Genomic DNA, 24631 nt, shown 5'->3' with positions numbered 1-24631 from the left:
CTTCAGCTTACCGCAGCAGCACCAGCTCATGTCAGTGTGTGTACGCAACAACCGGGAGCCTTCTGCAGCAGGCTCATGTCAGTGTGTGTAAGTGACGGCCGGGAGCTGCGTGTCCCTACAGGTCATCCTCATGCAGCTCCCGCCCACCGCAGTCGGAGGCCTCCCTTCCACTCCCAAGTACTGCCCGCAGTGGTACGCTCTGCTGGCGAATTTCTGTCCCAGCGGCTCCCACATGGCAACGAGCAAGTAAACCCCCATGGCAATGAGCATGGAACCCCTGGCAACAGCATGTAGGTAAGCAGCACTTATGTAGCATAATTTGTAATATGCATTACGGTGTTTGGCATAATACGTAATGGACATTATGGTGTGTGGCTTAATGTGTAATGAGCATTATGGTGTAAATTTTTGGTGGTGGCGCGCAATTACGCTGTTTCTGTTGTGTTTGTTGTGAATTTTAGCTTAATCCGTGTGGCATTACAGGAATTTTGGCTCAATCCGTGTGACATTATGTGAATTTTAGCTCAATCCGTGTAGCATTATGTGAATTTTAGCTCAATCCGTGTGGCAATATCTGAAATTTAGCTCATTCCGTTTGACGTCATGTGTAAGGAGAAAGTGTAATGTGGTATATGGTGTGGTACATTTCACTCAAGGACATGCCCCCTTTTCAAAGGCCATGCCCTCTTTTCCAGAGCGCGCACGCACAACTACATCCTACACTTTTGACGCCAAGGTGGGCCTGTGTATTTCAAATGCCAGGGCCTATTTATAATCCCTGCTCTCTCTGCTCTTCTCCTCTCCCTCTGCTCTCTGAGCGGGCACACTGGCACCACTAACACCCCCCTCCAATTCCCTCCCCTATCATGGTGCCCCCCCTGTCATTTTCTCCTGGATCCGCCCCTGTGTATTACCTTTGGTTTAATAAATGTAGTTATACTGTATGTGTATTTATTTTATTTGTATTATGTTTACCAACACAAATGTTATTTACCAATGTATTGCAATCAACATGGCTACCTCACCTGGTACCCGCATAGATGGGATGAAAAATACATGGACCTGATGGCCCTAGTCCAAGCAAAAGGGCACTGCAATTCATCCCATTTCGGGTTATCTCTTTTAAATGTGACCTATTCCACCCAGATTATTTTTCTGTATGGAGTGCTAGGACCATTTCCTCATGTGGTATATTTTGTGGCTGGAAAATAACCAGTGGCATTAATTACCCAAATGAATTGCTCCATTCTTATCCTCTCTATTTTTCATTTAGATTTTGTGTGGTTGTTGGCCTTGCTGTAAACTAAGGGGGTTATTCAGTCCTGATTGCTGCTCGGTTATACTGCAGAGCCCTATGATTAGGTATACGCCACCCAGTCGGAGTGCAATCCCATTAAAATGGCTTACAAAAATTAGCTGGATCTGCGATTCGCTTCAAATCCATTCACAAGCCACCCACAATCTAATTATTTTTCCACTGTATGCAGTCTTTGCCCAGGAAATACTCCGGCAGTTGGATTGGGGCCGAAGCAATTTCTCCTCTAGACCAGCGATTCTCAAACTATTTTGCTCTGAGACCCCGTCAGACAATAAAAATGATTACAGGACCCCAGCAAGTTACCACAGAACGGTCACCTCACGTGTGGTCTGCAGACAGCACATGCATGGCAGCACTGTGGAGGCACAAAATGATGCAAGGAGTGTGAAGTAACAGGCAATTCAACTGATTTTTCAAACTCCTTGAATCACTGGCTGAGAGATTGGAGAATAATCAGCCGGATGGTCAGCAACATGGAGTTAGTTGCAACCCCATGCAGAGATGGTCGCGACCCTCTTTTGGGTCAGGGCACACAGATTGAGAACCACTGCTCTAGACAATCCTGCATTGTCCCCGACACTCATGGAAGATCTGGACCCCCCCCCCAAACGCCGGCTTTCTGTCTATTAACTTGTGTACAGCTAGCGATCAAAACATTTGCAGTATTTTACTGTAGGTTGGCCTTGCGCCGGCATAGTCATTAAATTATTGCCCGGCCTGCAAATTTCCAGCTGTACAATCAGGTCTGAATGACCCCCGAAATCCTTTGTAAAAATAAGCTATGTTTTTTTAGGTTTGTAAAGCACCTTCAGTTATGAGAGACAGAGGGCTATATAAATAATTATGTCATAAATAATCAAATGTTGTTCTGTTACACATTTCTGCCAATACAATTTTGGACACTATTACAACTTAAAAGGATTTATTGCACACATTAAAAACTGCTGATACATGTTCCCCAATATGGTTATAAGGACATCACCATACCATATTATCTTAACTTAAATCCCAAAATAAGACAGATGGTGACATTTTGATGATGAACTCTTATTATAGTATAACCTATAAAGTCAGAAAACATTGCAGTTCTTATATGCCACTGCTTAAACAGTGCATGGTTTTTGTTGCTATTTCTATGTGTGTAAAAAATGACTAGCATTGCATTTTAAGTTACACAGCAGAGGAATGGTTGTTTGAGTTGCTCCACCTTACTTTGTGCATTATGTGCGAGGAGTACACTGGCACAGACTTATCAACACTTCACATAATGTCTGTGGTTGCAAACAGCAATACGGTTCATACATCTCAAAAAGGAACAAAAAAACGCACACCAACTATTAAAAAGCAATAAAGAAGTCTGCACAGTCTAGTTGGTAACCGTTGGTTTCCCCATTTCCAGTTTTTGTGTTCTTGGGTCCAAGAGCTTCAAGTACCAATGCAAACAAAACCTCAACTCAGAGGCACTGTGGGAAAATGAAAAGGTTTCCTTGGGTCATTCATTGGATTATAAAGTGCTTCCTGTTCTGGAGAACTGAAAGTCAGCTCTGCAACAGGGCCAATGTGCATTCCAGAAGTTATAAAATAAGTTCAGCTCCCAGTTGCCATGTTTCTCTGAACATCTTGTTAAATTAACCTCCAAGTCGTTGTCCTTCTCCCCAAGCAAAACCCCCAGGACGATCTTCGGGCAGTGGGTTGTAATTTGGGTCTTCATCTGGAGTATCGAATATTGCTTTCCTATAAAATAGATTATATTTAACTACAGACAGTAACTAGAAGTCAAACAAGATCTAACTGATACAGCAACGGGCTGACAATGGTGTAGTCTTTTCCTCATCAACCAGGTATTTCACACAGGTAAGTGGTCATAAGTAAACAAGAAGAAAGGAGACACAAATCAATGAAGAGATCCTCTTTTTCAATTTTTATAAAGGGACAGAAGTTTCTGATACACTGACCTGTGTAACAGGCCCTATAGGCAATTTTCCTCAGTAAGCAATTTATGCCAACAGTCCAAAAAACATATCACAATAAAATGATATATATATATATATATATATATATATATATATATATATATATATATATATATATATATATATATATATATATATATATATATATATATATATATATATATATATATATATATATATATATATATATAGTGATATGTTTTTAGGACTGTTGGAATAAATGGCTTACTGATTCACTTTACTGAGGGTTCATTCGACTTGGATGAAAAAAACCTTTTGTTGAACATAGGGCACCATATAAAAGGTGAGCCTTTTTACATGGGAATGGGAGACATGCGTCAATAGAGAAAGATACCTTTATGTGCCTATAGGGCCTGTTACACAGGTCAGTGTATTAGAAACTTCTGTCCCTTATAAAAAATGAAAAAAAGAGGATATCTTTATTGATTTGTGTCTCCTTTCTTCTTGTTTACGTATGATCACTTACCTGTGTGAAATACATGGTTGACGAGTAAAAGATTACGCCATATTCATGAATAGAGACAGCGCACTATTATTAGCCCATTGCTGTATTTGTATGTTCTTTTTTGGGGGTTGGTATCCCTGGTTGATACACTGTGCAGCATTCTTTCTGGCGTGATTATACCCCTTGTAAAAATCTTCTCAAGATCTTACTGAGAATTATAGACTAATTGTAGGGTACTCAATCAGTGCAAATATTTGCAAAATTCAGAAATATCGGCACTTTTCGGTGATAGGTTGAATTTACAGTTACACTTTGACAATTTAGTGGCCCTTTTCACCCATCTGCGGCCGATATTTTAGTCTGTTGGAAATATAAGTGAAGAAAATGTGTATGAAGGGTATCGGAAAAGCAGAAGCAATTAAACCAATTTACTTACAAAATATAAGGTGTTTTAAGAATTCTTCCACCTCCAGGTTGGTTAGGGAACACATCCTCTAGAAAGAAATAGATGTGCCCAACTGCAATACCTAAAAGAAGCCATACGGAACAGAACAGGTGAAATAAACATGTACCGATAAGTATACCTGGGTGACTTGAAATCAGAAATCTAGATTGGGATTGCAGAAAAGACCCTTCAGTTATATCTAGCTCATGAGTACGTATACGTGTAGTTTATATAGCATGGGTGTGTACCTGAGTCTTATACCCCTTTCACATTGCAAATGCCGGGTCACACCAGTTATTTGGACACTGGTCCTTCCTTGGAGCAACCTGGCATTTGCGAGGTGAAGCTCCACTCAGCAACCTGGCAATAAGGGGAGTTGGTAATGTCACAAGGGGGCAGTGCTTGGAGCAGACACTGCCTCCTCCCTATAGTGTAAATGGGCCCCGGGTTACCAGTTTACACTGCCCAGCAAACCAGGTAAAACCCTTCTTTTAACCCAGGTCGGCTGGGTCCGGGTTTTTCCCTAATGGTACTTTCACACCACATAGCGTTCCGGGTCGACCTGGCAACAACTAGGTCAGACCCCGGTTATTTATTTGGAAATGGTATTAGGGGTGTATGCAATTAGCCATACATTACATGTAGTTAAATTCCACTGCCAGCCCATTATCCTGTGTGATTACCTCAGGGAGCCAATTGAATCTTCTTCTATAGTAACACATTTCCCATACCAACCTATCCACTGTAATCGGCTTGTGCAAGCATTGGGCTTAAGGTAACAGTGGCACATATTAGTGATAGACAAGGCAGGCACACCATTTCTAACACTGGATCCTACTGTAAGTAAGAAGTACACATTCCTTGCATAGGTGGGATGCGGTCGGCAGGCTATAGCTTGACATGGAAAAGGCCGACATGGTCAAAAGGTCAACACAAGCAATAGGTCGACAGGAGTTTTTCACTTTTTTTTATTAAAGGACTTTTTTCTTACTTTACCATACAAGTGGACATATTTAGATTACAATAGTGTGCTCGGGGCAACGGGACACAATACAATGTCCATGTCAACCTAGCCACCAAAAAAACACACGTGAAAAACGCATGTTGACCTATTGCTTGGTCCACATTTTGACCATGTCGATCCAAGCGTTGCTATCCCCTGTCCACCAATAGTGGTTGACCTATTGACAGTCGACTGTGTCAACCCTAGGACCCATACCCACTAATGGCAGGTTACAGTTCCTATAACAACCTCATGGAGCCATTTATAGTAAAACCTAAATAGGCATTAGTTTATTGCCACAGTTATACTATAAGGAACTAGTAGTCAGCTGAAGACTTGGGTATGGAAGCTGATAACATCCTAAATTAAGTTTACAAGTATAAACGTGCTTATCTCAAGCATTAAATAAAAAAATGTATTGGTACCTGCTGCAAAATTACACATGAAACAGGAGTTTTGGGTTTCTAAATCTTTAAGCAAATAGATCTTTACAAAATCTAATGAGCCAGAAGCAGATGGACATGCTGAGTGCATTGCCAAGTCATAGAAGATTAGAGGTTTACGTATTTATCAACGGTGAGGGTTATATGTTCTTAGGGTAAAAAAAACCCCAAAACTGGGATTAGTGAAATAATCAAGAGTCATACGATGTAGTTTAATGGCTTTAAATAAATGTATATAACTATATGAACATACTGCTAGACAGCTTTAAAAAGGGAGGTGGAATAAAGAAAAATGTAAATTGTTGCCTGCTGAACTTTGTAGGTGGTGCGAGTTATTGTATTAAGTTGGCACTACATAAATAATGATTTACACATTTACCAAAAGATATTATGACGCAACTTTAGCAGTTTCATCCCTTAAGTGACGTGGGTTAGGCCAAAAGATTTCCAGGCTACACCACTTTCAGGTTCCCTGAGGTCCACAGCACTGATTGCCATGGCCTGGGAATCAGCATAATGCATTATACGATTAATCCCCAGACTTCTATTGGCAGGGGGTGGGGCTTAACTGTATAATGAATTATGCTGATACCCAGGCCCAGCAGGGTAGCTGGAAATCAGCAGTAATGATGGGGGTACCCGCTGGCAATTGGCCCATGCGATCCTCCCCTGCACTACCCCCTGGCCCACATTTAGAAGACACCACAGGGGTGTTTCTTTTTTTTTTTAAATAGAACAATAACCTGCCACTGAAGGGATACATGAATTAATAAATGCAGGCAAGTACAGTTCACGTCACCTGCTTTTCCCCTTAGAGTGTATGAGCACTAAGTGGTCAGCACAGAAATGCACATCTTACCCAAGAGGTCCACAATAATGGAGTTCCCCAGCAACAGCGAAAAGCCCATGAGGACCCATGGAAGGAATGGAGCCTGGAAATTGAGAAGCCCAAAAAAGTTCATCCGAACATAAGGATTCCTTCTGCTCCATACATACACCAGCATTATTGTAAAAGCTTGGCCTAGGAACACTAAATTGACAAACAGCCCAAAGATCTAAAGAGAATTAAGGAATATTAAACTCAATTCATCCAGTGTAAGTCACATTGCACTGAAACAGCCCCCAAACCTACTGCTTCATTCCATGCTATGGCCTCAATACCAACTGTTTTACAGTTGTGCTAATAAAGAGCTTCTGTTAACAGTGGGGGTTATTCAAACTTGATCGCTGCGGTGTGAATTCACAAGCTGATCACTCATCATGACTGTGCATGCATTCTCAGGGAGGGAGTGTGATGTCCAGCCTTGATCAGCCTGCACACTTGCATTCTGGAAAAATCATGCAATGGTGAGCGAGTTCTGAATGGGTTTGCAGATGGCCAGTGATCAGCAATTGATTCGCAAATAATCAGCAGACTTGTACTGTACGAGATTTCACTCACAATTTCACACAGCAGCGATCAGGTTTGAATTAGGCCCAATGACAAAACACGCTTCCCACCCCTTACACAAGAAAATAAGAATACCTTAGAGCTTTACTCAGTTTATGCCAAGTCAATTAAATTGGAACTAGGCTTTTAATCCATGGATCACTCATGAACAACCTATCCTTTAAATTATTTTCAATTGTACTACATTTAAATTAATCTTACTGCTACACTTCAAACTGTATTTAACCATCAGTGGATGAACCCATTACTTTATATACTGGGAGAGCCATTGGAAACATTAACTTACGAAAACCCTTCGCAGATCAAACAGTCTGGGTTAAAATGTTTAAATTGTAATTTTTTGAAATACTAAAATGGTCTACATTGAATGTTGAACAATATTAATGTTCTTATTTTAAAGTGGCAGGCCAGACATTGGACCTGGAAGGGTTAAATGTGAAGATGCCAAAGAATTGTGCTATAAACCAATTATTTCCATGCAATAGCATGTGGGAAAGAGGACTTAGTATAATGTTATTGCTGCTTTGGTGGCTATAAGCATGTTAGGAAATAACGATTGGTTGTTCAGAACTGTAGGGAAAACAGTACAATTGGGCCAGTTCTGTAAGTTGATTTACCCTGTTTAAGAAGTAGGCCACAATACTATAAAAATAAATAAAAAATAATCAGTGCCATTGAAAGGAGGGGGGGGGGGGGGTGTCTGTCTACTTTTTACCTTGCCAGGGTCTGTTGGAGGGGCCTGGGTCCTGCGTCCCCTCCCCTGCTGCAGAGATCCGGAAGTAGTAGTAGGGAGCAGAGGCTGCCGCACCAACACAGCCCCTCTCCCCTGCTCAGCACACACTGCTCAGTGCTGAGAAGGGGAGAGAGGCACACAGCCCGAACCCCTGCTAAAAAAAAATGGTTTACAGGGGGCATGGCCACAACCCCTTTATACCGGGGCTCAGCAGCGCTTTCAGTGCCCTGGTTGTATTCAGAAAGTCATAAGATTTCCAAAGACATATCACAATGAATGCCAAGAACAGAAATAGCATAGTCCCTTATGACAGCACCCTTAAGGGATCGTCCGATTAAACATATCTTCGAACTTAGATCGTCCCTTAAGATTATAAGGGGGTGTGCAAAGTTTGAAGACTATTGGAGAAAGCGTTCAAGAGTTATTGTGGAACATCCATACACACACATTCAATTATAGTTATATACAGTAGATATAAAGTATGTACACAAACGACACACACACACACTACAATACAAAACCCGTTTACTTATTAGAAGGATACAGCCATTAGAAGGCCACCAAAAAGGAACATAAATACAAAATCTGCTGTGCGACCACGAAAAGATCCTTCTTCAAGCATCCGACAGTATCTGTATCTGTAGTAATTGCCTAGTCAAAGAAAACGTCTCTCTAAAGAGCTGGATGAGTCCATGAAGTTATGGATAATACATTCCAACATAAAACCTTTAGCAATTCAATTGTTCAATGAAATAATTCCTTAGATATCTATAGCAGTGAAATCTCCCTTAATGCTATGTCAATGTTGAGCCATTTTTAAAGGCATATTACTCTAATGCACCAATGCCTTTTGTAGGAAGTTTCAAACCAATGATATGAGACTCCAATTTTACCTTGCAAATCAACTGAGAGCTTTTCTTTATTTTTTTCTCCATTTAAAAAGGTGCATACATGGAGAAATATGATCGCTAGCAATATATTGCTCAGTGTCCCGTTTTCATCAGTGACCAGAGATGGTCGCTGATGAAAAGGTCACACTGACGGGAGAAGAGGCAGGGGAAGTCGCTGGTCAGAGGAGCATGCTCCTCCAACCAGCGACCATTAGGGGGCTGAAAACGGGAGCGCGCACCAGGTGATTTATTGCCGGTGCACACTCAAAACACTCAGCGACCATATTGCCAGCGATTTTAGCCCATGTGTACGCACCTTTAGAAATAAAGTCTTCCTCAATGCATGCCATGTTCAGCGGGTTTCTAGGGCATGTATCACATGCTCTATAAGACTTAACGGTACTGGTTTCCTAGCACGGCGCCACCGATTTCAATGATATGAAATTGGGTCGATCGCATCGCATGCGATGCGCCCAAATTTACCCAATTTTTTTATTGTACAGCCACCCTCATGGCTGATTACAATGTTAAATGCCCCCACAGACCTGATTTTTAATTGTATACCCACCCTGATGGGTAATTACTATGTCACATGCCCCACATTGTTAACGCCACGATCAACGCCAACCCGAAGCGTGGCGAGCCAGCGAGGGGTGGCGGTATGTCCTGATTTTATATAGCGAGGCGAGCGCAGCGAGCCCCGCATTACTTCACACGTATTACGCGTCCCCTCGCCACACTATATAAAATCAACTCCACGCCGACGTGGATAGTGTGGGTATGAAAAGGTCGGAGGACGCGCTCGCTGCGCTTCGGGTTGACATTGACCGTGGCGTTAACAATGGGGTGCATATGACATAATTAACCATCAGGGTGGGTATACAATTAAAAATCGGGTCTGGGGGGCATTTAACATTGGGTCCAATGTAAAATCGGGTTACATGGGACCATTTTTACATTGGGTCCAATGTAAAAGTCGGGTCTGTCGCGTCGCATGCCATTATAATGGCATGCGATGCGACCAATTTTTTAATTGTACGGGAAATGTCTTTAAAGCCCGAAAATCGGGTTGGTCGGGTCTGATTGGGTCCCATCACATACCTTAAGTTATGGTATGCAATGGGACCCGACGGGCGCCGTGCTAGGAAACAAGTACCAACTTAACTAAACAGATTACCATTTAGCATGGTTTAAGTAATGGCCCGCATACACTATTCCAAATTGTCTGAAGAGCAAGCTAACACAATTTCCCGTGAACTCCTGACTTGGCACTTGATGTGCCATTTTGTACATGAGATAAAGCACATGCAATATATCGCATGTAAAAGGACTCCGGGGAAGCTGCCAAGGGAGTTCAATGGAAATCACATGCAATACAGTGCATATGCTAAAAAGCACCCATGATGTGCCGCTGATTGATACGATTCAGATTTCTCCTATGTCCTGCAAATATGATCCCTGACTCTGATCCAATGCACACAGGAAACCATTAATCTTTCTAATCAAGTAAAACTGAAACCTGAACATGTTAATGTGATCTACTTGTACACTCATTAACAATCATGCCATATTTAAGATGATAAAGATCTTAAAAGGATACAGAAAAATCATATTAAATAAAAAATTAAATCCAACTGGGCCAAAAAACAAGAAGTTTGTTATTAGTCGCCATACCTGGAAGGAAAAAACAAACAAAAACAAGACATAGTTATAAGCAATTCCACCTCAATATATAATACTAATCTATTGCATGACCACAATGAGTTTACTGTTAGCTATGCTTTTTTGAAAAGGACATAACATTTTTTTTTTTTTTTTTAAAGCCTCAATGTGCAAAAAGGGTTACATTTTTGAGTATGCCAACTGCTGACCGTCTAAACAAAAGCATTTAACACAGCTGACAGCTGTGGGTTAAGATCCTGTTTGATGCCCAGACTATGGACTTGCACACTTTTCCACAGACATCCAGAAGCGGTAAGAAAAAAAAATGTGTCCACCACAGCTATTGGGCAGAGCAACAATTGAACAGCTCTGATAAGACACCCATTTGTTTAGATGGCAAGCAGAGGGCGGGCTCTACAATTAAATCAGACCCCAAATATTTTACATAACAGAACTATAGAAAGAAAACATATATGCAAAGGTGCCCATACTTTTAACAAAAGTAAAAGAAAGGTAAATCATTAACTTACTATGCAGTGTACATAAGTAACTGCTGTATTGCATCAGTCATTTTCTGCCAAATATTTTTTATTATTCTGGTTGAGGGGATCATGCAATAAGAATTCTGAAAGCCAGTCAGTTGTTTATAGGTAAATATTTACCAATGAACTGTATCAGATATGAACATCATGAAGTGCTTAATTACATATTTCATTCATGTATGGCCTTGAATATAAAAAAAAGCTATTAAAAAAAAAAAAAACTGGTGAAGCTTTCCCCACGCCATTAGGAGTGATTTAACCTCACAGAAGGTAAAAAAAAAACAGGTCATCATTTCAGTGAATAGGACATTATGGTCCCTAACTGAGGGCATGAATCTACCAATACACACAGTAGATTTGTGTACACCAACCACAAAGCAATCACTAAACCTATGCTTGGTTAGAGAAGCAACTCCCTTATATCTTGGCAATCTGTTGGAGGAGTGAGTCAGAACAATGAGCATATTTTGTGCAAACTAAAGACTCCAGTTTGTCTGGTGTATATAATATAGAACCCTATGCAAACTACATACATAAGCGAGCTAAAATAAATTGGAAGCACTATAGGGTTCAAAATGATCTGTGTTGGTTACACTGAAAGAACATCTGTTGTGTTGAGAGGTCATTCTTTTGGATTGTTGATGCTGTACATTACAGATTATTCTATCAATTTGCCTGAAAGTACTGAAACACGGGACACTTGTCACATTTAATGGAACTTTTCAAGAATGGTAGCAAAAAACAAACAAACAAAAAAAATGTATGCTCCCAATAGCCCAGTAATACACAATGTTGAGGGCAGCACTAACGAGTCTTCAAGATAAGGAATCATAGACTGTATAGTCATTCAACATCTGTTCAGAAACATGTTCGACAAAGGTCAAAAGACCGAAATCTTCCTTATCTTTAATCCCATGAGAGCGCTATCAAGTAGCTCATATAATATACAGTAATTTTCTGTACGTGTCAAATTTTGATTTCAAATAGAACTGAAACCATAATACAAAGATAGTACACTACTTCCTGTGAGAAGAATCGGTTATAGAATATTACAGGGCCAAGTTGTACAGCACACCTAGTAAGCATAACATTAAGCATATAACTAAACTAAAATGGTATTTACCTGATAATGTCTAAATATCAATTCTGGGTTAAAGTATAGCTGAAATGGTGTTATGAGTTCTAATTGCTGAAAGAGAAACAAAAAGCAAATTGTTTTAGTACAATTTAGCAAAATAAAAAATATTGCACAGAACAGCATGGAATGTGTTAGCTGAATTCTCCTTTCTATTTTAAAAACCCAGAACACAATAGAAAATATAATAGCTTCACTTATTGTCAGTCGTACCCATACACGGTGCGACTGACAGGTGGGAGGTGATGCGTGCTCCCATGGACATCCAATCACATGGCACATAAGTATTTGCTGCCCATACTTTTTTAACTAGATTGCATCATATCTAGTTCAAAACAAATGGTGCTTTAGCCCATCGCATGTGTTTTGTTTAGATGCGATGCAATCTAGTTCCTAACGCACTGAGTTTATCGCTCCGTGTATGGGCGGCATTAGAGCATTTCGCTAACCTAGAAACAAGGAATACAGTTATTTACAATAAAACAAATCATTTATCTTTGCTTAAAACCAATGACATTAGCACCAGAAGCCTACTGTACATACCCTAATTCTGAGACATATTCTATATTATACCCCTTTCACATAACACTTATAACCCAAGTTATTGCTGGGTCGACCTGGGTTAAAAAGGAGGGTTCAGTATGAAAAGGCTTGACCCAGGTCAGTTCCGATCTCAAAATCCAATGCCCAACCAGTGTTTGCGATGTGAATACTGTATTAGAAAGAGGGTGTACAACAGGTATTAATGTAAAGACTATCTTGGAAAAACAAAGCCTTTGCAGGTGATTCAATTGTGCCATGTGCCCATTTGTTGTATATATACACGAATAGGTGCCTATTGGAGCTATTCAATTTTTGTTCCAATCAGACACCCATTAGTATATAAACTAGACACCCATTAGCTCCCAAACTAGACTTTTTAGCCACCTCCAGAGGCTACGGGTGAAAAAAATAAAATAAAAAGTGTTTGCTATGGCTGATGGGCATCTGATCTGAGCAAAAGATTGAATAGCTCCTATAGACGCTGAGCATGGCACAATTGAATTGTCCACTTTCTAAAATTACGGTTAAGCTGTGAGTTTATTTTCAATATAACTAAGTGTGGCTGTATGCCACACTTAGAATACTGCTGAATTCACATTTTTTATCACAACCCACATAGGGCTGCATCCAAAAATACACATGCCTGAGGTCAGATGGTATTCCTCAAGCTACAACTTTCAGTTTTTACTTAATTTAAACTTCTAAATTAAGCTAGGTACAGAATTGAAAAGATAAACAATACACAGTTTCGTTTGACAGCTGAAACAATGATTAGAATATCTGATTTCTATGTAATGATCACTCCAAATTGAACTACACATTTCCCTTAAGATTGTTAAAGTGAGGTTTTCTGATGATATTAGTACCCGCTAGATGTCAGGAGCCGATGGGACTGGCTTGCAGATGTCTGTCGGCTCCAGGTGCTGCGCAATAAGCGGATTGTCCAGCCGTGAATTAGCTGATTGGCCCGATTATTGCACAGTGATTAATTTAGTGTTACACTAAACAACAACAAAAAAAATTCTGTATATACTAAACACTAGCACCTAGATGGGAAAATAAAGAACCAAGTAGAGTAGAAATTTAGATTATTAATACTTCTTTGCAAGAGAGAGTCTATCATCTGGGACATACCCACTACTGCAACTAGTAAGGCAGAAGTACAGTAAGGAAGCCAGCAAGGACGTGTGTCACACACATTGCTGAATATCATACTCAAGACTTCAGCAAGTAGTGAGTAGATGGTGCAGCAGCCTCCTAGTTACTACAGAGCACCAGCCTCACTGTGCAGCTCCCTCATATACTCTCCCACTGCACTGACGTGTCCCTATGGCCAGGGTAGCAGCGCAGGGTAACAAGACCTCATGGCATGTGTGGGGCATGGTGTAACAGAGTACAGAGAACCAGGGATTGGCTTAATGAGCACAGATAGCTGGATGACAACCCACTAGGGACTCACACACAGACCAGTGACAGCTCAGTGCGGCCCCAGCGGGCACCTGTGTGTCAGGGGGTGGGAGGAGATCAGCCCTTACCACTACAGCGGTGGTGAGCACGCAGGCCGTGGTGTAGGAGCGGGTCACCGGGGGGATCTGCATGTATTCCTGCCGGAAGGTCTGGTACGCCATCTTGCTGCTGCCTCCCACCTCTCGCCCGCTCTCATCTCCGCCTCGGCCACAACTCTCTCACATCGATCACACAGACAACATTCAAAAGCCAGTACAACGCCCGTCCAATGAACGCACAGCTGCTCCGAGCTCTGTTTTCTTATTGGTCAATCGCGCTGTCGCTCCCGCCTACCACGTGCTCTATGTCACGTCTGCCTGGCATTGGTCCGCGTGGCGTCTGTTAGTGAGCCCTGATTGGCGATGGCAGCGCTCACTGACATCTGCCGCACGTCACCCGGATGTGGCAGGAGTAGAAGCAGGGTGGGGCTTCCAGGCTCCTCATTACGCGGATACGGATATTGCACATAGATTGCAGGGTGAGGGGCGTGTCTCACCTCATGCCACATACACCCGCTCGCAGCAGTGGTTGTATGTACAGTTCAAAAAAAAAAAAAAACTCTGGAAGCACATGTAATCTGCATGGTGTCGGTATTATCTGATTCGTATCGCGACAGTGAGAGGCTATTTCGTGAGCTGTTCGTAAAAATGAACTGATGGGTTTTTCCCAAATCAGCTATGGCCGTTTCTGGTCTTCTGGGTCGCGCGAGACAGGACGTCTGGTCCTGTTGCTGGGGGAGTGGTGTGGGTAGAGGTTGTCGGCCGGGCAGTTTCTACTGGTTGTTCGTGTTCGAGAGAGTTGGATTAGGCGGGAAGAGAGGCAGGGCAGTCGGGCAGCTGACTACTGTGTGAGACCGAGCGGTGTCTGTCTGTGGGTCATGCAACAGGAGGTAACCGGACCTCGCGTCCTGGCATACAGTGCTGTGTGATCCTATGCGTGTCCAGAATCTTAGTACTTTGGTTCTCGTCGGTTGCGCTCGGCTGCTTGGGCATATTGATGGATGGATGAATAGACAGCTGGGCACTCCAGTATATGTAGCAGGCTCCTGGGCCAGTCATATAACGTGTTATTATTGCTCCCTCTCAAATGCTGGTATTTTTGCAGTGCACTGGCTGGTGTAACCCGGATGATTTGTTACTTTGGTGGCGAATGACAGTAATGCTGTTGTAAAAATTGTCAATACTCGTGGTAACAGAACCAAATATAGCAGTACTATAGCCATCATTCAGTATGGCTTAATTCTAATACTGCAACATCATGGTTGGCATATATGAATATACAAATTGTACATAAGCCCAATAGAGCACATTTACTTTCACCCACCTACAACAAAGGCACGGGCTAAGTAATGCTGCCCATACACTTATGTGATCGAATGCAATGCAACATTGAAGTGCGATGTCCATTGCATCTTATGGTGCAAAAAGTGCTCCCTCAGCACCCGATGGCACATCGGGTGTTGAAGATGGTGACAGTAGCAGGCGGTGGGGGTCAGCGTAGCAGCAGAATTTGAAAATTATTGTAACAGTTTTTTAGCTGCTTCTGGTAAACCTTTACAGCGCTAAACTACACAGACAAATTTCCAGCGGTCCCTTTGGCCACCTCTCCCCAAACCTGCCACCAAACGTGTTCCCTCCACTTCCCACCCACGATTGCATTTGAGTGGTCGCATGTGGTTAAAAACCACATGAGATCCCTCCTGCGATTCAAAAGCTATTATGTGCAGCACATACTATCTATCAACAAAACATTTGACCATTGGGCCCATGCATCACGTCGCGTGGTCCCTAAAAAGTGCATACATTAATTTGATTTATCGAACTAATGTGGTCGACATTGAATATCTCACGAGCAATATCTCACGAGTGTATGGGCTACTTAAGATACATTAAAAAAAATCGGAGGACCTATAAAGATTCCCTCTTCCTATACAATTACCTGTGTGGCCTATAAGCAATGAAGGGAATTAATGTACTGTATATACCCCTTTCAGATCTCAAACCCAGTTCCAACCTGGAATTTTGAACCCATGTCCGACCTTTTCACACTGAACCAGATCACCATTTATAAGCACTGCAACGCATATTTAACCCTTCTTTTAACCCGGGTTATTCACGTTGGTGCTTTCACAGTGCACCTTGACTTGGCAGTTAAATAGGTTATTTGTTTGATGTGATAGCACAGTCTTGCAAATCTGAGGTTATTGTCAATGACAGGTATACGCCTCGATGTGGTTACTAATGGGCCATTGTGTCGGCCTACTTTAGGTTGACCACTGAAGTTTGTCATGGCTTAGTTCGAAAACTAAAATAGGTTGACATGCCTAAGGTTGACACAAGCATTAGGTTGACAATGGCTAGGTTGACAATCAAAAGTTCCATATGGGGTTTTGACTTTTTTTTGCCCGAATGTCGATACAGTGGACATTGTCAAAGTGTACCATGTCCCATCGCATGGCTCACTGCACTCGCCATGCTTCGGGCACTATTCTGTTCTCCCTCCATGCCCTAGTGGATGGTAGGCCATGAAATACCACCTGTTGGCTCAAAAAAACAGTGAAAACCCCATGTCGACTTTTTGACTGTTGACCTAGCCGTTGTTAACCTACTTGTTTCAACCTTCACCCATGTCGACATATTTCAGGTGTCGACCTAAGCCATGTTGACCTTCAGTGGTCTACTCAATGCATGTCAACCTTTGGTGCGTTGACCTAATGACCGTACCCACTGACTATCGTTTGTGACAGTGCTCGGTGTGTACGCATGATACAGTTGTCCAGGAGTTCACGGGAAATTGTTGATGACATTGCATGGTTTACAGGGTCAATCCTAAAATACAGTTTTTTTTTTTCCTAGCAGGTCCAACCATCTGAACGATTGACTAATTAACAAACCTTACATGGATTCAATTCATTGAGCACTTAAGCCCCATACGCACGAGAGGAGAAAGTAAGAGCCCTTCTGTGCGACATCTTTTACGGTACTTGTGTATTATCACGGCGCCCATAAGGCATACGATGGTATGTGATGCGATACAATGTTAGCATTATGGCTTAATTCTAATACTGCAACATCATGGTTGGCATATATGAATATACAAATTGTACATAAGCCCAATAGAGCACATTTACTTTCACCCACCTACAACAAAGGCACGGGCTAAGTAATGCTGCCCATACACTTATGTGATCGAATGCAATGCAACATTGAAGTGCGATGTCCATTGCATCTTATGGTGCAAAAAGTGCTCCCTCAGCACCCGATGGCACATCGGGTGTTGAAGATGGTGACAGTAGCAGGCGGTGGGGGTCAGCGTAGCAGCAGAATTTGAAAATTATTGTAACAGTTTTTTAGCTGCTTCTGGTAAACCTTTACAGCGCTAAACTACACAGACAAATTTCCAGCGGTCCCTTTGGCCACCTCTCCCCAAACCTGCCACCAAACGTGTTCCCTCCACTTCCCACCCACGATTGCATTTGAGTGGTCGCATGTGGTTAAAAACCACATGAGATCCCTCCTGCGATTCAAAAGCTATTATGTGCAGCACATACTATCTATCAACAAAACATTTGACCATTGGGCCCATGCATCACGTCGCGTGGTCCCTAAAAAGTGCATACATTAATTTGATTTATCGAACTAATGTGGTCGACATTGAATATCTCACGAGCAATATCTCACGAGTGTATGGGCTACTTAAGATACATTAAAAAAAATCGGAGGACCTATAAAGATTCCCTCTTCCTATACAATTACCTGTGTGGCCTATAAGCAATGAAGGGAATTAATGTACTGTATATACCCCTTTCAGATCTCAAACCCAGTTCCAACCTGGAATTTTGAACCCATGTCCGACCTTTTCACACTGAACCAGATCACCATTTATAAGCACTGCAACGCATATTTAACCCTTCTTTTAACCCGGGTTATTCACGTTGGTGCTTTCACAGTGCACCTTGACTTGGCAGTTAAATAGGTTATTTGTTTGATGTGATAGCACAGTCTTGCAAATCTGAGGTTATTGTCAATGACAGGTATACGCCTCGATGTGGTTACTAATGGGCCATTGTGTCGGCCTACTTTAGGTTGACCACTGAAGTTTGTCATGGCTTAGTTCGAAAACTAAAATAGGTTGACATGCCTAAGGTTGACACAAGCATTAGGTTGACAATGGCTAGGTTGACAATCAAAAGTTCCATATGGGGTTTTGACTTTTTTTTGCCCGAATGTCGATACAGTGGACATTGTCAAAGTGTACCATGTCCCATCGCATGGCTCACTGCACTCGCCATGCTTCGGGCACTATTCTGTTCTCCCTCCATGCCCTAGTGGATGGTAGGCCATGAAATACCACCTGTTGGCTCAAAAAAACAGTGAAAACCCCATGTCGACTTTTTGGCTGTTGACCTAGCCGTTGTTAACCTACTTGTTTCAACCTTCACCCATGTCGACATATTTCAGGTGTCGACCTAAGCCATGTTGACCTTCAGTGGTCTACTCAATGCATGTCAACCTTTGGTGCGTTGACCTAATGACCGTACCCACTGACTATCGTTTGTGACAGTGCTCGGTGTGTACGCATGATACAGTTGTCCAGGAGTTCACGGGAAATTGTTGATGACATTGCATGGTTTACAGGGTCAATCCTAAAATACAGTTTTTTTTTTTTCCTAGCAGGTCCAACCATCTGAACGATTGACTAATTAACAAACCTTACATGGATTCAATTCATTGAGCACTTAAGCCCCATACGCACGAGAGGAGAAAGTAAGAGCCCTTCTGTGCGACATCTTTTACGGTACTTGTGTATTATCACGGCGCCCATAAGGCATACGATGGTATGTGATGCGATACAATGTTAGCAGATGTTATACAATTTCAAATTGTATACCATCGAATTGTATGGCATATACAATGGTATAATATTTTAAGTTGTATAAGCACCCTAATGGGTGTTTTCAATGTTAAATGTGCCCCCTATAAGATAAATAATTGTATAAGCACCATAATAGGTGCTTACAATGTTAAAAGTACCCCCACGCCACCTGTGCTATCCATGCCAACCCAAAGCGTGGCGAGTGGTGGCGGTACGCGTCCTCCGACCTTTTCATACCCCCACTATCCACGTCGGCGTGGAGTTGACTTTATATAGTGTGGCGAGCGAATCGAGCCACCGAGTCCGAAGCGTGGCGAGCGCACGCGGAATACATGTGAAGTAATGCGCGGCCCCGCCACGATTCGGGCTCAGTGGCTCGCTGCGCTCGCCACACTATATAAAATCAACTCCATGCCGACGTGGATAGTGGGGGTATGAAAAGGTCGGAGGACGCGTACCGCCCCCCCCCCCTCGCAGGCTCGCTATGCTCGCCACGCTTTGGGTTGGCATTGATAGTGGCAGTGCCGTGGGGGTGCATTTAACATTGTAAGCACCTATTAAGGTGCTTATACAATTAAAAATTGTATATACAATTTAAAATCGCATCTCATTGCATTGTATGCCATATACAATGGTATACAATTTTAAATGGAATACAATGCCATATGACTGAATATCGTGGGCGCCGTGATAACACACAAGTACCTCTTTTACTCTCTCATCTAGTGTAAACACAACATCATTAATGATGTGCGATCCTGCTCATTGTTAACACCCCCCTTCTGTTCATTACAGACATGGTCCCCACTCCCTCTGCCAACATTGGCAACTCTTCATGCCCTTGCGGGTCCCCGCCGGCGCCCATATTGCAGGATACACACATCTCCGTGTGTATCCAGCATTAGTTGCCAGAAGGGACTGATTATCTATCTCTAACATTCATTTAGTGAGAAAATCTTTTCTCAACACGCAAGTTATAATTTGTCTCCAGAGTGAAAGTACAGCAATATTTTATATAAGGGGATGCACAGCAGGAGCACACTAACAGTGCAGGTTTTAGTGATATCCAGGCTTCAGCACATATGGTTCAATCAGAATCCCTCAGATACCAATTAAGTAACCTGTGCTCAAGCCTGGATATCTACAAAACCTGCACTGTTGGTGTGCCTTGAGGACCATGGTTGGGAATGCCTGCACTAAAAGAACAGAAGCAGATGGCACTACCACTGTTGTTCATCAATCCTAAAATTGTAACTAGCATTTCAATCTAACTCTAGATCAGTGGAACACCAAAATGGTGTCCTTCCTGTTTTATGCTAATCAGTACTAGGTAGAACCATAGAGGGGAGAACCACAATGTGCGAATTCCCTAGAGGTCACACTTGTACAATCTGCATGAGATCCAGATGAGATTTTGACTATATAGTCAAAATCTCATCTGGATCTCATGCAGATTGTATGGCTTTTATCCCAAGCGATCCATATGCGTTCAAGATGCGCACTCCCATATCTCACCCAGAAAGTCTTGGCTGCCCTGTCTATATAGTGCAGATCTGCACTATATAGTGTAAATTGTATGCAGATAGTCTAAATTGTAATCACATCTGGATCTCATGCAGATTGTACAAGTGTGTACGTATGCTGTGTACACACTTGTACAATCTGCATAAGATCCAGATGAGATTACAATTTACACTATCTGCATACAATTTACACTATCTGCATTCAATTTACACTATATAGTGCAGATCTGCACTATATAGACAGGGCAGCCAAGACTTTCTGGTTGAGATATGGGAGCGCGCATCTTGAACACATCTGGATCGCTTGGGATAAAACCCATACAATCTGCATGAGATCCAGATGAGATTTTGACTATATAGTCAAAATCTCATCTAGATTGTACAAGTGTGTACACAGCAGGCAAAATGACTGAGAATAGGCACAATAAATAACAGCTAGCCTTATTTTAAGTACAGAGCATTTGTAAAAAACAATGTTGTGTGTGAGACCCAGGAGCATACAAGATGAAATATTACAGATAGAAAAATAAAATGGCTGCAGTTTCAATCAAATTACTTGATCCCGACTGCTCCCTCATGGGGGTCCACAACCCCCATAGAGGAAGAATAAAATAGGTGGCGAGCGCAGCGAGCCCACAAGGTGTTTTCTTGCAATCAAGCCCCCCCCCCCCCCCCCCCCCCCTGCTGTGCAGTCGGGATTCCGACGTCTGAGTAATGTCTGTCGGAATCCCGACTGTCAGTGAATTATACCACACCCGAAATAATAGGGGATACATACGGATTACCGCCTGCATTCTCAAAGGAGAGAATCCTGACAGGATTCAGGTAAGTATACGAATAGCCTTTTGATGGTTTGGAAAATTGTGAAATGGATTTGTGAGTGCATAGTGATTGACGATCCATTCGCAATCCTCTTGAAATGTAGCAAGTGGAGTTTACTCTGTCTAGCCAGTGACTTTCTCCTCATAGTCCACTGGAAATGATCACATTAGCATTAACAATGCTGAAGTAGCCCATAGTGTGGACAGGTCAGGAGGTGGTTTAGGCCTGGATGGCACTAAGAGGGTAGAAATCTTCAAAGCAGGTTCTGGGCTGCTGCAAATGTGGATGCTTGGAAACTTCAGGCAGGCTCTTATGAGACAGCCTCATGGTGACAAGGTGTAGAATTAGCTATGTTGTAAGTTACTAGACATGTATAGTGCCAGGACCTTCAGTTTTACAGCTGAAACTGTACCAGCATCTCATCTTGCCTCCTGTACCTGACGGCCAGTGAATCTGCCAGCTGTTACCTAAGTAAGAAAAGGTGGGATGCATGTTTTGTAGGCATTGCCCCGGGATAAATGCAGATGACTGGCGGTTGGGGTGTGGGCGGTCAGAATACCAACCTCGGCTTCCCAAAGTAGGGAATCTTGATGGGTCAGGTAACCCTAACCCTCCCCACTAGTGCCTTTCCTCTGAATCTGCTGCTTATACCTTACGTCCCCACCTTACAGCCAAACCTTTCCCTGCCCCCATGCCATTCTTGAGCATGTGACCTCATTAATTTCCATACACTGACAGATGATTGTGCAGAACTGATTTCTTATTGGGTAATTTTCTAGAGTACCTGTCATTGTATATCAACTATTTTCTTCTAGTGAGAATTTTTTCTCAAACTCTGGTGCTTAAAGAGCTTAGTGGGCCAGATGTATCAAGCTTCAAAAGTGATAAACAACCAGCCAATCAGCTCCTACCTGTCATTTTTCAAACCTAGCCTGTAACATGACAGGAGCTGATTGGCTGGCTGCTTATCACGCTTCATTTTATCACTTTTTGAAATTGGTACATCTGGCCCAGTGTGTGATATTAACTACTGACAAAATGCACAATATATTTAAAGCTTCTGTAAACCTTGATGACTGTGTCCTATTGAGGCAAGAGATTGTACTCATTGCATCATAATTAATTCTGCATTTTTAAAAGTTTTCTTAAACTGCCTACATTTATTTTTAATCAATGGAAATGTAGCATAACATTGAAAAGGTCAATATGTAATATTTTCCCATGACTATGTTGCAGTACTCAAAAGTTAGACTAGATGGCACCAAAGCCAACAGGTTTATATCTTCCAGCTGAGAAAAAGGAACTTGTATACAAATGTATGGGATAAGCTTCCCTAGTAACAATAAACACTATATATAAAATCAGTGCTCTTGCAATGTTCATGAAACATGTAGATAATGTTAGTGCTATTTATGTTAGCTAAGCGCTATTTATAAATGTTAGCTGGATATAGTACTAATCCTTTTTTTTTTTTTTTGTATTATTGCAGATCTCCTCTGACCATTTATAATGTCTGTTGCTCCAATGTGTTATGAAACCCAATTTTTTGGGTTTACACCACAAACCTGCATATTCAGATTATACATTGCTTTTCAAGACTACATATTTGACATGGTGCTGCTTGTGGAATCGGTAATCCTGAAGAAACTAGGGAAATATCCTGGCTGTGGGATAAGTCCCTTTGATATTCGAGAAAGCACTGAGAAGTATCTGAAATTTATAAATGAACGTTTCAATTACTTGTTTCAGAAAGTAGAGCATTGTCTTTTACATCTTGTGCTTAAAATTCCCAAGAATGTTCTGTTGTCAGAAGATAAGGTTCATGCAGAATATCCCTACACAAAAGAACAGTTTGATGATCTGCAGAGAGTAACAATGACTTTACAGGAGCAGTACAAGGCAGAAACATTTGCTACAAAGTCTCTGTTAGCTGAGCTGGAAGAGCAGAAAAATGTGCAAACCGGGCTGGAAGAGATTCTAACAATGTTTGATGGGTTGGACAAAAGTTGCAGAGAGCATGGAAATATAGATTTGGAGAGTTTTGCATTTATGGTTCAGACTTCAAAAAAACTTGAGGTCACTGTGAAAGAAATAGATATGAAACATAAAAAACTGAAACATGATTTGACTTGCAATACTCCAGTCCAATTAAGATCTCGAAGATCTAACAAGTCAACAATGAAATTTTGTTGAATCTTACAACAAATTTTTTTATCTTTTAAAATAAGAATGTTGTAATAAAAAATATTTTGCTATAAATCCCTTTTGCTCTAAATTGAATTGTGGGGGTAGATATACTTCCTTGGTGCCTGCAGTATATTTAGGCAGAGAGCCTGATTTGCAGATAGGGTGCAGCAATCACTGTGGTTCCAAATTGAGCTGCCTAGCTGAGGTACAGGAGTAATTTCATGGGAGTGAGACACACTTCACTTAAGGTATTGGAAGCATGATTACAATGAGATGTCACCTGTTAATTACCATTTTACATAAAGTGGGTCTCGCACTGTGCTTATAACAGCAATTGGAGTAGGTTGTGATCAGAAATCAGCTACTTAGACATATAAGATAAGAACCACTTGGCTGATCTAGTCTGACACCTTTTTTTTATCTTTTTGGTAATTTCAACCCTATTTGATTATTTAAGTCTTTGTAAGGATGTCCTTGTGTCTTTCCCAAGCATGTCAATACTTAAGATGGTGGCATTTTAAGCATGTCAACATAATGTCCATCTGCTGTTGACATTGTAACTGATGATATTCTAACAGCATACCATTCATTAATATAAATTAAACATTAATTGTGTAATCGGTAATTTCGGAAATGTGATTATGTTGAATGTCTGAGGGCTCATGGTAAAGTATACAGAAGTGTGCTAGGCAGCATATGTAACCTTGACATGTGGAAGGGTATAGGTTACAGATGTTTCCCTAGTAGTCTTGGAACTCCCTCACACTGTGACTGAAGACCTATGACGGAAGGCAATTATACTGTTGTAAGTTGCAGCCATCGATGAGTCACCTTCAAATCAAAGGAAACATTTGTGCTGTAAATTATGTCTTGGGAGCTGCCTTCTGCAGTATTGGCACCCATTGTCACTATGGAAACCTAGGTTCAACGACTGGGCCTTATTAAGGCAGGTGGAAAGCTCTTCAGTGTGTAATGTTCATGATGACCTTGAGCAGCATGATGGCTATAAAGCGTGGATGGGAAAAAAAATTGCTTTATTTTCCCCCAAATATATACTTAGGTTTGTATTGCTAGTCACATGCGTTGCACGGTTGATTTAATTTTTATAAATATCT

The 24631-nt window shown here is 41.7% G+C and overlaps 2 protein-coding genes across 15 annotated transcripts; one reads left to right on the top strand and one right to left on the bottom strand.

Annotated features, from left to right (window-relative positions):
• Nucleotides 1–2223: 2223 nt before the first annotated feature.
• Nucleotides 2224–14401, bottom strand: DERL2 (derlin 2). Its single transcript, XM_083174144.1, has 7 exons — nucleotides 14139–14401; nucleotides 12049–12114; nucleotides 10322–10395; nucleotides 8376–8469; nucleotides 6508–6703; nucleotides 4194–4284; nucleotides 2224–3052 (listed from the first exon to the last, which is right to left on the bottom strand). Exons 1-7 carry the CDS (start codon nucleotides 14229–14231, stop codon nucleotides 2947–2949), a joined length of 720 nt encoding a protein of 239 aa, XP_083030270.1. The 5' UTR covers nucleotides 14232–14401; the 3' UTR covers nucleotides 2224–2946.
• A 57-nt stretch (nucleotides 14402–14458) lies between these two features.
• MIS12 (MIS12 kinetochore complex component) lies at nucleotides 14459–23588 on the top strand. 14 transcript variants are annotated; one of them, XM_083174154.1, is made up of 4 exons: nucleotides 14489–14587; nucleotides 16968–17057; nucleotides 18783–18875; nucleotides 22819–23588. In XM_083174154.1, the coding sequence occupies exon 4, from the start codon at nucleotides 22839–22841 to the stop codon at nucleotides 23520–23522; it is 684 nt and encodes a 227-aa protein (XP_083030280.1). In that variant the 5' UTR covers nucleotides 14489–14587; nucleotides 16968–17057; nucleotides 18783–18875; nucleotides 22819–22838; the 3' UTR covers nucleotides 23523–23588. The 14 variants fall into 14 exon arrangements, with proteins under 14 accessions (XP_083030285.1, XP_083030280.1, XP_083030273.1 ...); XM_083174153.1 differs by lacking the exon at nucleotides 14489–14587 and adding an exon at nucleotides 14789–14998; XM_083174149.1 differs by lacking the exon at nucleotides 14489–14587 and adding an exon at nucleotides 14789–14998 and having other exon boundaries at nucleotides 16965–17057.
• The last annotated feature ends 1043 nt before the right edge of the window (nucleotides 23589–24631 follow it).

This window comes from Crinia signifera, chromosome 2 (assembly GCF_055691185.1).
Source record: "Crinia signifera chromosome 2, ASM5569118v1, whole genome shotgun sequence".
Classification (NCBI taxonomy): domain Eukaryota; kingdom Metazoa; phylum Chordata; class Amphibia; order Anura; family Myobatrachidae; genus Crinia; species Crinia signifera.
Note: the sequence above shows the minus strand (reverse complement) of the source record. Positions and strands in the feature narration are given on the sequence as shown.